Here is a 14,247-nt window from a genome sequence, read left to right on the forward strand (position 1 = left end):
ACCTCGGGTTGCATCAGAATGGGAGCGGAAGCAAAACATTCCTTTATAGCATAAAAAGCCTGTAATGCTTCTTCCGACCAGACTGAGAAGTCCACACCCTTCTTAGTCATATCAGTCAAAGGCTTGACAATAGTGGAATAATTCAGGATACATTTTCTGTAGTAATTAGAAAAACCCAAAAACGAATCAGAGCTTTCTGACTTTTCCAGCTGATCCCATTCCAGTACCGCACAGACTTTTCAGGATCCATGCGAAAACCTGAGGACAGAAAGTAAGTAACCCAGAAACTCCAGCTCCTGGACAGCAAACACACATTTCTCCAACTTACCATACAATTTATTCTCCCAAAGGATCGATAATACTTGTCTTAAATGATCCTGATGAGTCTCCATATCGGGTGAGTAAATTAGTATGTCATCGAGGTAAATAACAACAAACATCCCCACCAAATGGTGAAAAATGTCATTGATAAAGTGCTGGAAGACTGCCGGGGCATTAGTTAAACCAAAGGGCATGACCAGGTTCTCGAAATGGCCCCCTTCCCTGATTCTTATCAGATTATAAGCCCCTCTTAAATCCAACTTAGAAAACACCTTGGCTCCGACAATCTGATCAAATAAATCCAAGATCAAGGGAAGAGGATAAGGATCACGGACAGTAATGAGATTCAGTTCCCGGAAATCTAGACATGGTTTAAGGGTCCCGTCTTTTTTTTTTTAACAAAAAAGAAGCCAGCTGCCATAGGTGACTTAGATGGCCTAATATGCCCTTTTGTCAAACTCTCGGCAATATACTCCTGCATAGCTACTCTTTCGGGTTGGGAAACATTATATAGCAGAGATTTGGGCAATTTAGCTCCGGGAATAAGGTTGATCGGACAATCATACTCTCGGTGAGGGGGCAACTCCTGATCTCTACCCTCAGAGAAAACGTCAGCAAAATCGGAAAGAAACAAAGGTAATGCATTACTGATTTGTCTAGTTTGCCAATCAATGGTAGGGTTATGTTTGATCAACCATGGTAAACCCAGTACCAGAGGAAGCAGGCAAACCTTTCAGAACAAAACAAGAAATTGACTCAACATGAGAATCACCCACCCTCAAATGAATATCCTGCACAATATGAGATACTTTTGCAAGAGAGGAGCGGAATCAATAGCAAATACTGATACTCTGATTAAATTGATAATCAACAAGGTAACCCCTGCACCACTGTCCACAAATACTTCTAACTCATGGCAGGCAGGAGAAATTGGGTACTGCAGATAGAAGACAAATATACCTTTTCTGACTCCCCATTCACGCTACCAAGGGTAATGGAACTTGTTTTATTGGAAAGAACCCCTTTTTTTTTTTCCACTTTGAGGCTTCCTAAAAGGACACACATTGATGAAATGTCCTTCTTTACCACAGAAGAAACAGAATCTTCTCTGACCTCTAGAGTTCCTATTACCAAGGCAAGAAGAGACCTGACCTAACTGCATAGGTTCATCCCCAGGCACTGGTTCAAGTTTCACTGTGCCCCGAGGGACAAGAGGAACAGTTTCCCCACATGACAGTGCATCCTGGTTGAGGGGAACCTTGCACCTCTCCCTCAGGCGTCTATCAATCCGCACGGCCAGGGACATGGCCGCCTCCAAAGAATCTGGGTTTTCATGAAATGCAAGGGCGTCTTTTAGTCTCTCAGACAGCCCCTGACAGAACTCACTACGGAGAGCTGGGTTATTCCACTCCGAGTCAGTCGCCCATCATCTAAATTCAGCACAATATGACTCAGCAGAACATTCTCCCTGACTCAACCTACGCAGTTTAGATTCAGCCAGAGAGACCTGGTCTGGATCATCATAAATCAGGCCCAGGGCTCTGAAAAATTCATCCACCGATCGGCAGAGAAAAGGCCCAAGACTGAGCATCTCCTTTCAGCAGAGAAATGATAATCCCCACTCTTTGATTTTCATCTCCGGATTTAGTCTTTAGATGTCTCCGGAAGAGAGATCGGAAGTAGACGAAAATACAATCTACAAGATTCCCTGAACTGAACAAAGTTATCACTTTCCCCAGAAAACCTATCTGGGAGAGCGACCTTAGGTTCAAGGCTGGCCTGGTTCCCACCAGCGGAGCCAGGCGCCAGGAATCTTTGACACAGAATTACGGAGCAGGAAATTCACCAAACACCATCTGAGAACTCCAGAAGCAAATATAAACCGCAAGGGCTATAGTGAGAGGCGGTATAAATAGCACCACTAATAGCTAATGAGCAGAACCTGTGAGGAGGTGGGATCCTGCCCAAAACCACAACAAAGAGAAACAGAACAATCTGTCAGATAGCCTCACGTGTAGCAAGTCTGTCAGATCTTCTCAGGCCTCTCAAAGGGCAGGGCGTGACAAAAAAATTGTGTATGTGTGATAGAAACATGTCTACAAACTGTCCCTATTACAAGTGTACTTAGTGATCAGCACAATAAGGTACAATATATACCAATACCAGCCCTATGGAAACACAAGAAATAGGTGGTATATCTACTGATAGGGACCTTAGATTGTGAGCCCCATTGGGGAAAGTTGGATGCTAATGTCTGTAAGGCTACTTTCACACTTGCGTTCGGGGCTCCGCTTGTGAGTTCCGTTTGAAGGCTCTCACAAGCGGCCCCGAACGCATCCGTCCAGCCCTAATGCATTCTGAGTGGATGCGGATCCGCTCAGAATGCATCAGTCTGGCAGCGTTTGCCTCCGCTCCGCTCAGCAGGCGGACACCTGAACGCTGCTTGCAGCGTTCGGGTGTCCGCTTGGCCGTGCGGAGGCAAACGGATCCGTCCAGACTTACAATGTAAGTCAATGGGGACGGATCCGTTTGAATTTGACACTATATGGCTCAATTTTCAAATGGATCCGTCCCCTATTGACTTTCAATGTAAAGTCTGGACGGATCCGTCTGAAGCTACTTTCACACTTAGAATTTTTTCTACAATATAATGCAGACGGATCCGTTCTGAACGGATCCATCGTCTGCATTATATGAGCGGATCCGTCTGGGCGGATCCGCTCTGAACGCAAGTGTGAAAGTAGCCTAAAGCGCTGCGGAATATAGTATCGCTATATAAGTGCATAAAATAAATAAATATCTGTGCAATACACTAAAAGTAGGATTGCAATCAATCACATAAGAACATGCTATATATTTATTATATATAAGTTCCCTATCAGTATGTCTTTGGAGTGTGGGAGGAAACCGGAGAACCTAGAGGAAACCCACGTAAACAGGGAGAACATACCAGCTCCATACAAATGTTGTCCTTGGTCAGATTCGAACAGAGGACCCCCAACGCTGCAAGGCACCAGTGCTAACCACTGAGCCACCGTGCTGCCTGGTTATATATGATACACCATATGGTTAGGGAGAGTGTATATTTAACATGGGAAGTTCATATAAGTACCCAGAAAAAGAGGGACAGAAGCTAGGACTTGTATATTAATAAATTCGACCAAACAGAAGAGAGAAAAATGGATTTAGCAAATAAACTAGTAGATGACACAGACTCATTTCTCAGTTGTGTTTAGGGTCTGTTCTCCAACACCCTGACAATCCTGAGAATTCTCAGTGGAGAGTGTGCTCACTTGGTTTCACTGCTTATGCAGCCACGTCTTGGTCACCCATGTTCTTTAGATGGGTAGGATCTTGGTAGTCGGGTTCCCACAGTCAGACTTTTATGGCATAGTCTAGTGAATATATGTTAAAGAACCCAGTTCAGAGGGTTGAGCACACATGGCCACTTAAGAATCCTGTCAGATTTTGGTGCTTGTTTGTTTTTCCATCAGTCTCGTTTGGCCACATAACTTAAGATAGGCCATACACATTAGATTCATGTTAGTTGAACCCACTGATTTTGGCCAGCTGTCTGATGTGTATGGGAACCTCCCTACTCTCCCCCATGAACTGTTGGATTTCAACTTGCTCAGTCTTTTGTTCTTGGTGATATAAACTTCCATTAGAGATGAATGTGCATTTGATCTGAATGTTCATGTATGTGGGGGGAGGGGGAGGGGGGGAGAGAGAGCTGTCAACCAACAATTATGTCATATGTATAGCCAGCCTTAGGCAGAAGTGTGCAAAAGAAATATGGTGCAGACTGCAGTGAGCAGGATAGGGGCTAACTCCGATCCTGGGAATTTAATCACTCAGATGCCGTGGTCAATATAGATCGCGGCACCTAAGTGGTTTGACAGAGGGGAGGGACTCCCTATGGCACCCTACAATGAGATTGTGGGGTGCCATGTGACTGGTGTGGCAACCTGGGGCCTTGTGAGGCTTGCCATGTTGGTGTTCCTCTAACAAGACTATTGAGAAAAAGACATGGATTGCACATCCATGTGCCATGCATTCATCTATTGCTTCTCATCAAAATTTATAAACATCTCCATTGAGTCACTTACATTAAAGGGGTTGTCCGGGTTCAGAGCTGAACCCCGACATAAGCTCCCCTTAACTCATTTAGCCTGTATGAGTGGAGCATCGGAGCATTCCTAGCTCTGCTGCTCCCCCTCGCCCTGCACTGCATAGCACAGGACAATGGCTATTTGTTTAATGCAGCTGATGTACCTGGCTTTTACATCAGGCTTCTACCTAGCAGTGATCCTGTTGATGTTACCAGCACAAATGGGCGGACTTTAGTGCAGCGCAGGGCAAGGGAGAGCATCGGGACAAGAAATGCTCCTCTCATACAGGCTAAATAAATGAAGAGCTGAACCCGGGCAACACCTTTAAGATCAAAATACATAGGCCCACTCACTACGTCAAAGTGGCTTCTGATTGGTGGGTATCTTGTCTACTTTAGTTTGGCCCAGTGCCACATGACGACCACCGCAACACAGCATCTGCAGATGGCAAGACCTTTAAACAATGAAAATTGCCTGTGTCTTCAAGGGGTTACAAGCTAACGTAATGAAGAGTTAATGAATAGATGTGGAGCCTTTCTCCTTTAATCATTACTTATTTGGGGTTCTCTTTATTCCCAATAGGCCATTCACACTCGATGACTTGGATGACTATGAGAAGCACTTCACTGTCATGAATTATGCTTCCAAAGTGCAACTGAAGCAGGTGACATTACTAAAGAGTGACTAAAGAGGGTAAAACGAACAGTGGCCTCAAATGTTTGGCCCTCTAGCTATGGTGAAACTACAACTCCCAGTGTGTAGAATCCCTCCTATGCTTAAAGTCCTGTTACATGGGCCAAGGGGACGTGTCCCTACGAGCACTCTTTCTTGATAATTTCCCTGTGTAAATGTGCTGCCATTTACCTGGTGATCTGGCCCTTTCTGGAGATAAGTGTGGGTACCACCTCTGGAACCCACTTCTGTCTAACATTGGTGGCATATTCTAGCCCATTGCCACCAATATCTGAGATGGTAATACCACATTAAACAGCATCTGTCAGCAGATTTGTACCCAGAAAAATGAAGTTTTTAATATATGCATGCAAATGAAACTCTTATAGCAATGGGGGCGTTGCCATTATACCTTGGGCTCCGCTTTCTCTGCAACTGCCGCTCCCTCTCCACTTTGATTGACAGGGCCAGGTGTGATGACGTCATCGCATCACTTTTGTCAGTAATACAGACACACATGAACATGGGCCCAACACAGATGTTTTCAGCTGCCAAGCGCACATGTAAATCTGCTGACAGATGCCCTTTAACAATAATGTTTTCATTTGCTGACCACAAACAGAGTGCTTAAAAATAATGAGGAACTGAAATGTTTTACACAGGCCATTGAGTTCAGCAGAAGAATTGAATACTTACTGCAAGGTTTCCCCAGAGATGACAACGGATATCTGGAGGTCCCAGCTGCAGGACATCCTGTGATCAACCTATTGTTTTAAGGGACACTTTTAACTAAATGGATTGTCCAAACTGGAGACTCCCTTCAAATCTGAAATTATGTAATCTGTTCTTTGTTTCTTTGTGTTATAGATTCATTGTGAAGAATTTATTACCATGTTCGAGAAGCAGTATCCTGAATATCCCTGGAAGTCTATCGAGGTATGTAAGATGTACATGCGTGCCAATGCTTATTTTATAGTTGCCAACACAATCTGGGACATTTAAAGGGCTTATGTCACCCCCAAAAGTCATTTTTCATTTTTGGGCTAATTAAAATCCCTATAGTGCGATCTTTCAATATATAGGGCTCTTACCCTTTTCTGTTGTCTAGTTTCTTTAAAAACCGCACTGTCAAGGATTTTAATTAGCCCAAAAATGAAAAATGACTTTTGGGGGGTGGCAGAAGCCCTTTAACCCCTGTCCCAAAAGCCTACAGACATTTTACTTTGGGATAAATTTGCACAAGCCCCACCCCCTTGCAGTCGGCCCCACCCATTTCCTAGGACTTTTGGTACCTATGTTATTAGTTTCTTAACTCACATGTTTTGTGTGAGTTTCTTAACTCACACAAAACATGGCTGCTTTCTGCCAAAAACGGTGTCATCAGTGTTCAAGGGTTGTGTGTGCTATTGTAGCGCTACCCCATGCACTTCAATGGAGCTGAGCTGCAGTACCAGACACAACCCGTGGACAGGTGCAGTTTTTTTATAGTATAAAGGAGCTATGTTTTTCTAATGCTTTACATTCCTTTTAACCCTTCTTAAATATCCTATTAAAGAATTACAGCTAATTTATCAACCCTGTGTAACAGGAGAACCCATGTCTTGTTATGCAAAGTGACCAATAACAGCGCAGCTCTTATTTCTCGTTAATGGCATTGGGGGACACAGCACCATGGGTATATGCCCAGCTGCCACTAGGAGGCTGACACTAGCAAAAGAAAAGTGTTGGCTCCGCCCAGGTGGGCTATACCCTCTCCACAGCCACTAGGCTAATCAGTTTTAGTCTAGTGTCCGTAGGAGGCAGACATAACCTGCTCTTTTTTTCGCAGGTCTTGCTGCTTTTTATTGTTTTATTTTTATTCCTTTTCCTTCTTCTGCAGGTCTCGGCCTGCTGCAGGACGGGGCTCCATCGTGGATTACCACTTTAGTTGCACCCCCTGCGGGCGCGTAATCGGGTACCTCGCCGGTCACCCAGTCCCCATAACTGCATCCGCAGTGGCATGCCGGCATTCCCACGTAAGTGTTGAGTCTGCCGAAGGGGTGACCCTGCAGCGCCCGAAGACGGACGGTGAGTATCTTCCCCTGCGTCCCTGCCCCGGGTTCCCAAGGTGTCCCGGGTTAGTTCCCCCCTCGTGGCCAGGGGGTGGGATCCACTTTATTCGGGGGTCCTGGGTGGTCCCCTTCTTCCCCCCGTTCTCTCTGGGGGGAGGACTCTTTTTTTCCCCTCTTTTCTCTCCCCCCCCCCCCCCCTCGGGTTCTTTCTCACCTCGCTGGCCACCCCGTTTCCTCCTTGGCCTTCCCCGCTCCCTCCTCGCTACTTTAGTCCCCGGTTTTTGCCGGGACTAGGCCGCATTTTTTTCCGGTCCATCCCTGGGTCCCAGGTGCTCCGTTTGCCCCGATCTGCCACTTCCCGGGCATTGCTTCTCCCCCTCTGCCCTCCTCACCTAGTTTTTTTTCCTTCCGGAGGGTCCCTGGTCTCCTGCGATCCGCCCCGCCGACTGCGCTCAGTTTCCAGCCACCTCATAAATCGAGGCCCCGGCTTCTGGGCCTGCTAGGCCGCGTTCTCTCCTGCCCCACTCCTCCCTTCCCAGGCTTTTCCTTGGCCCCTCCCCGTTCCTCTCAGCTTCTGGAAGGGGTTCTCTTCCCCACCTATCTCAGCAAAGCGCGGGCTTTAACCCTGTGGGCGGAGCTGGCTTCTACCAGAAAAGGGCATCCATCTTGCCAAGATCACTTCTGCAGCCCCATATCCATCCCTTGGTTCTTCTGCAGCTGCTGCAGCACCTCCTTGGAGACACAGCACCTGGGGTCCAGTAGGACAGCCTCAGGCTGGCTGTTTTTCCTTTTTTTCAGGCTCCCTAATGTTCTCTTCCGGAGTAGTCTCCCAGTCCGAGCCTCTCCTCGGGGTCGCCACGTACTTTGTGCGCCCGTTGCAACAGAGGTTGCCACGCGTTTAGCCTGACCTCTGTTTCCACGCAGGACATCTGCCCTGCTTCTTCTCCTTTACATTTTTCTTTTTCCCCAGCCTTTGGTCGAGCTGGGTTTTTCCCTTTGCCTTTTTCTTGCATTTTGGATTCTCTCCCAGGCATTTGTCCTGGTATTCTGGCAGTCTTCCACTGCTTATTCCCTGGGAATTTTCCTGGTCCTGAAGCCTTTCGGCCATTCCTTGTTTTCCTATCTCCTGTTGGGTCACATGGTTCCCCTGCACCTGTACACCCAACAGTTTGCATGGCTGTTCTTTTCCCACCCTCGGGGACTGCTTTGGGACGTCCCATGGTGCGGTGTTCCCGAGTGCCATTAACGAGAAAATGTTATTTTTGTACTTACCGTAAAATCAGTTTCTCGTTCAGTGCATTGGGGGACACAGATCCCACCCTCTTTTTTAACTTTCTCTCTCTGTCACCGGGCTGTTCTCTTGTTCTGTTTCTCTCTCCTACTGCTTTTGGTACAATCTGATTAGCCTAGTGACTGTGGAGAGGGTATAGCCCACTTGGGCGGAGCCAACACTTCTCTTTTCCTAGTGGCAGCTGGGCATATACCCATGGTGCTGTGTCCCCCAATGCATTGAACGAGAAACTGATTTTACGGTAAGTACAAAAATCTAAATTTTTTCTATAGCAGTTTAAGAAACGAAAGCTGTGCTGTTATTGGTTGCTATGGTTAAAAGGACACGTTCTTTGAGCCTGTTGATATATGGTAAATTTTTCTGTTGTTGGTTCTGTTCACACTGGTCTGATGGCTTCCATTCAGACCATGCTAGGCACATTTTCAGAGTAATCCCGATGAGTCCTGATTAAGTAATTGAATTATAATGCTTTCCGTCGGAGTTGTAGTATTCTTGCTGTCCAATGCACTGGACCTCTAGATGGAAAGCATACAATGCAAATGTGAACAGGGCAGCACGGTGGCCCAGTGAATAGCACTGGTTCCTTGCAGTGCAGGGGTCCTGGGTTTGAAGGCTAAAACCTCCCAGATGGCCGACCTGCGATGCATGGGCAGCTCAGGACCCCCGTTTTAGTGATTAGTCTCTGATCCGACATTTATCACCTTTATCATCAGTAGGTGACAAATGTCTTTTGTGGGAAAACCCCTTTAAAGCTGGCCATATACATTAGATGAATGTTGGCCAAACCCATTGATATTGAGAGGACATCCGCCTAATGTGAATGCGGGTGTTCTGACTGTCCCCAATGGCATACTGAGGGGGAAAAAGGAACTGTTCCAGCAGAAGATAAGCTGCTGTCAGAGGTGTCTGTGTATGGGGGACATAGGAAGAATTTTGGGCAGTACTTAGATCCTAGCCTGTGAGCCTGCCCCTCATCTGAATCACTAACATTGTGGTTCAGTTAAAGAGCCCCCTATTATTCATTCAATGTGACAGTATGTTTTATATTCTCATACATGTTACATTAACATTATCATCATTCGTTTCCATCTTTCATCCCCCATCAGAATGAATTATTTAAAACCTTTGGAGAACTATTTCAAGCAGCAACCTCCAAGCCTGCCCCACTTGGGATCTGCGATTACCAGTCATCCCGAGCCATCTATGCTATAGACCTGATGCTGAAGTGGGACACCGACAGTGACGGTATCAACACCTTTAGGCTTCATTCTTGCTATAAATGGTTATATTTTGTGATTTGCATAAAGTCTCATAGCTGTGAATGGGGAAGTTCCTACTAAATTCTGAGATCTGAAGATAAAGAGAATCAATACTTGGTGGCAGTGGCGTATTCAACATAGAAGGATACCACACCATTGCTATGTGGCCAGTTCACAGATAAGGGCCTTACTCTCAACTCCTCCTGCAGCCACCACTAGGGAGGAGCTCAGTGCATCAGGATTTTGCAGCTTACATTGAATTCAGTGCATTGAGCGCCCACTACTGGTGGCTGCTAACAGCTAGTTTTATGTACGGTGCAAAGGTAAGCAGAGGATTTAGAGGTTTATCAATTATCTGATGTAAATGCACAGTGCCATATTTAGGAACCGACTAACTTTTTCTAAAATACAGTTTGAGTAAAAGTTACCGAGGCTTCAGAGTTGTTTCAACCACAGCTCATCTATAAGGGTACTTATAGCGGTTTTCTTTTCCGGTATTGAGTTCCATACTAGGGGCTCAATTCCGGAAAAAAATGATCCGTTTTATCCTAATGCATTCTGAATAGAGAGCAATCCGTTCAGTATGCATCACGACGTCTTCAGTTCAGTCCCTCTTACGTTTTTTGGCTGGAGAAAATACCGCAGCATGCTGCATTTTTCTCTCCGGACAAAAATCCTGAACACATGCCATTCATTTCCATTGAAATGTATTGCCGCATTGACGGATCCGTTCTTCTGGTCAGCACATATGCAGACCTTTAAATCTGGGAATAAATAATAATACTGGATCCGTTTTTCGGGATGACACCAGAGAGATGGATCCGGTATTTCAATGCATTTGTCAGACGGATCCGCATCTGGATCCGTCTGATAAATGCGTCCGGATTGCCGGATCCGACAGGCAGTTCCGGCGACGGTATTATTCCCACACTAGTTTTAACCATGCAAAACTGCTGACAGCACTAGGAAGGGGCAGGGGAGAGCAGGACAAACAAATATCTTTTGTGGAGCTTTACTAATCAGTAGCGTGAATTTCATTCTGCCTGGTTCTACTCCTTAAAGGGGACCTTTGGGAATGATTTAAAAAGGTGACAATCAACCTGTTCTAGAGTGTGAGCAGGACTAGTTGCTACCACTTGCAGAGCTGCTTAGGGGTTCAGGAATAAGAGGGTGAGGCCTCACAACACATGACACTGCTCTACTATAGATGGTAATTATGTGATCCTGCCTGTGATATGCGAAGGAGTCACAACTAGAAGAAACGTTGTGAATGAGATAAAACTTAAATAGTTTATTAGATATACACTAAAATAGGGAGAAGGGTGTGAGTCCATAAATCTACAAACAAGCAAAAATATATACTATATGTGGACACTAGACATTTGTGAGATGCGTTGTGGCTGTACGAAAGGTGCGGAACCACTACTGCATCAGCGAGTGACACAACATGCGTATGAATGTTAGGTTACAATTTTTTTACCCAACGCAGTGATAGGCAAACTGCGGCTCTCCAGCTGTTGCAGAACTACAACTCCCAGCATGCAAAGACTGCCTACAGCTTTCAGCCTACAGCAGGGCATGGCGGGAGTTGTAGTTTTGCAACAGCTGGAGAGCCGCAGTTTGCCTAACGTGATGATAGCAGTGAAAGAACTACTGTGGCGTGCTCAAATGACAGGTTACCATGTGCTATATCACCAAGTAAAAGGTTACCAAGTCTAGGACTACATACTGCCAGGGGGAAGGGAACTATCCACCTTTGAATGGGTGACCCTCATTAATTGAACACCAGGTGAAGCAATCCTCCCTACATGCCCCTCTATGCAGCAAACACTAGGAGTCCTAACTAATCCAGCAGGCGGCTGTCTGCCCTGAATAACATGTGGATGCGCTATGTCCATACCCTAAACATAATATTGAAGCTCAAAGTTCGCCATTTACAGGCTCATCAGGAGCTAGGTCAAGTATAGGACAAACAAACACATAGGTGCCGTACGCCTCTGGTGGTGAGGCGACAGCTCCGGCGCTATGATGGCCGTCATGGCTGAGCAGCCTGACCGGAAAACTCACTAATACATAGTATATGCAAGTGTCAGAGTGTAGATTGTAGTGAATTCTCCATATTGCTTCCTTTGCTGGCTTGAATTATTTTTCCATCACATTATACACTGTTCAAGGGGTTGTGACCACCCTGCAATTCAGCAGTGGTGGCCATGCTTGCACACTATAGGAAAAGACACAGGCCTCTCTGGTGGCCGGGACCGTGGGAGTGCACATAGGCACACATGCACAGCAGCTCCCGTCCACCTCATATCTGTGCTGCAGCGGTGGTCGTAACACATGAAAATGAATCTGAAATGAAAATGAGTGATGGGAAAATGAATCCAGCCAGCAAAGGAGGCAATATGGACAATCACAATACATTAGCAACTGCCTCGTATTAACTTTCTTTACATGATAAACACCATTTGCTCAAGTGAGACAAAGAATGAACATTTTCAAAGGATTTTATCTCTGCAGTGATTAGTCAGAATATATTTTTTTACTGCCAATCTAACTTGAGACATATTTATACCTTTGCAAATATATTTCATTGTGCCAATGCAAAAGGAAAGTGTAAATGTAGTTTGGGTTTATTTTTAATATAATGTAGGGACAGGGATCGTAAAAATTTTTGTTATGTACTTCATTAGGGAAAGTTGTTTCTTTCTACTAGAAAACAGGGTGTAAAGAGTCTTCCTAGCAAAGTTCTTACAGAATCGCTAAGGAGAATCTTTCTTCAGTCCGCAGAAGATGCCTTTGTGCAGGGGCGGACTGGGAACCTAAAATGCCCCTGGAAAAAATACTAAAAGTGGCCCCATTTTATAGTGGGGTCTAAATTGATGGAAGGCAAGGGCAGCAATATCATATTGTGGCACATTATACCACCCCAACAGAGCCAAATAACACAGTCCATCACAAAATACATCCCTACAAACTTCCACTGGCTGGCCATGAGGAGGGCTCAAGCAGCCGCCTGGGCATCAGCCCACCGGGAAATTTCCCTGTAAGGTCTATGGCCAATCCGCCCCTGCCTGTGTATAACAAGCAGAGGCTCTTGTCACTACCCCGGTCCCAGACTATGGACTCGTGGCCTAATGATCACTGTCCATCACCCTGCCTATCTGTATTTACAGGCATCTTTGGTACTCAGGGGGGAAGCTAAAGACTCTCCTTAGTAATACTCAGTTGCAGCTTTGATAGAAGACTCTTTAAACAAAGCCAATTGATCCTAAGAATTTTGTATCCTTCTAGGAAAGCGGGTGATGCAACCACAGATTTTAGAAGTGAACTTTAACCCCGACTGCACCAGGGCCTGCAAGTACCATCCAACTTTTTTCAATGATGTCTTCAGCACACTGTTCTTAGACGAAACAGACAATTGCCATGTAACCCCCATCCTTTAATGATGTTTAAGCTGCTAGATGCTTTAATTGGAAATTAGCTTCCTGGACTTCATACAACCAGCAAAACCTATATATCCGTAATATGCGTCACATCATAATGCTATTGTATATATCGCTATACAGCTTATATGAATATCAAGATATTACTGCTTTTTTAAAGGGGTTGGCTTTTCTTTCCAGATGCAATGCACATCTTGTCTATAGGCTGTGTCTGGTATTGTAGACCAGCCTAATTCACTGCAATACTAGACACAGCCTGTGGACAATAGGGGCACTGTTTAGGGTACTTTTACACTAGCGTTTTTGTTTTCCGGTATTGAGTTCCGTCCTAGGGGCTCAATACCGGAAAAAAATTATCCTAATGCATTCTGAATGGAGAGCATTCCGTTCAGGATGCATCAGTTCAGTCCCTCTAACGTTTTTTGGGCCAAATACCGCAGTCTCCAGCCAAAAATACTGATCACTTGCCGGAATGCCGAATCCGGCATTAATTTACATGGAAGTGTATTAGTGCCGGATCTGTTACGGCAAAATGGATCCGGCTTTCCGGTCTGCACATGCGCAGACCTTTAAAAATGCAAAAAAAATGAATACCAGATCCGTTTTTTTCCGGATGACACCAGAGAGACGGATCCAGTATTTCAATGCATCTGTCAGACAGAACTGCCTGCCGGAATCCTCTGCCGCAAGTGGAAAAGTACCCTTAATGGAAGGAATCCGTTTTTCTAATCTCTTAAAACCCTGTAAAGATCTTCTTCCTGTAGCAAATCGTAAAAAGCCATGCCATTGTTTTCAGCTGCCATAGTTTTAAGTGTTACCTAAAAGGGGGAGACCAAGCAAGATAAAAACGCCTTCCTCCTTTAGACCCAAACATGATCTAGAAGGGCATGTGAAATGAGGTTCTGTTTCTGTTCTTGGTTTCCTATATGAGGTATAGTCAGTGCATTTCTCATATTTTATGCAGTTTTTGTTTTGCTCTTTGATACGTTGAAGATTTTGAACTGTCATTTAGTTCCAGGCAAACATTTATTGAACTCAAGAGCCTGGAGACTTCACGGTTGCATGTCCCTGGCTTCAGAAAAAGGAGCTCTGATTGTT

The 14,247-nt window shown here is 45.3% G+C and overlaps 1 protein-coding gene across 2 annotated transcripts in view; it reads left to right on the forward strand.

Moving 5' to 3' along the window:
- TTLL12 (tubulin tyrosine ligase like 12) overlaps window positions 1–13,550 on the forward strand; it is a 47,711-nt gene extending 34,161 nt beyond the window's left edge. Inside the window, exons 11-14 of one of the 2 annotated variants that reach the window (XM_044281075.1) lie at window positions 5,016–5,097; window positions 5,973–6,041; window positions 9,554–9,692; window positions 12,998–13,550. In XM_044281075.1, the coding sequence (XP_044137010.1) occupies window positions 5,016–5,097; window positions 5,973–6,041; window positions 9,554–9,692; window positions 12,998–13,149 (442 nt within the window). In that variant the 3' untranslated portion in view covers window positions 13,150–13,550. The other variant, XM_044281076.1, reaches the window with a different exon arrangement.
- The last annotated feature ends 697 nt before the right edge of the window (window positions 13,551–14,247 follow it).

This window comes from Bufo gargarizans, chromosome 2 (genome assembly GCF_014858855.1).
Source record: "Bufo gargarizans isolate SCDJY-AF-19 chromosome 2, ASM1485885v1, whole genome shotgun sequence".
Classification (NCBI taxonomy): domain Eukaryota; kingdom Metazoa; phylum Chordata; class Amphibia; order Anura; family Bufonidae; genus Bufo; species Bufo gargarizans.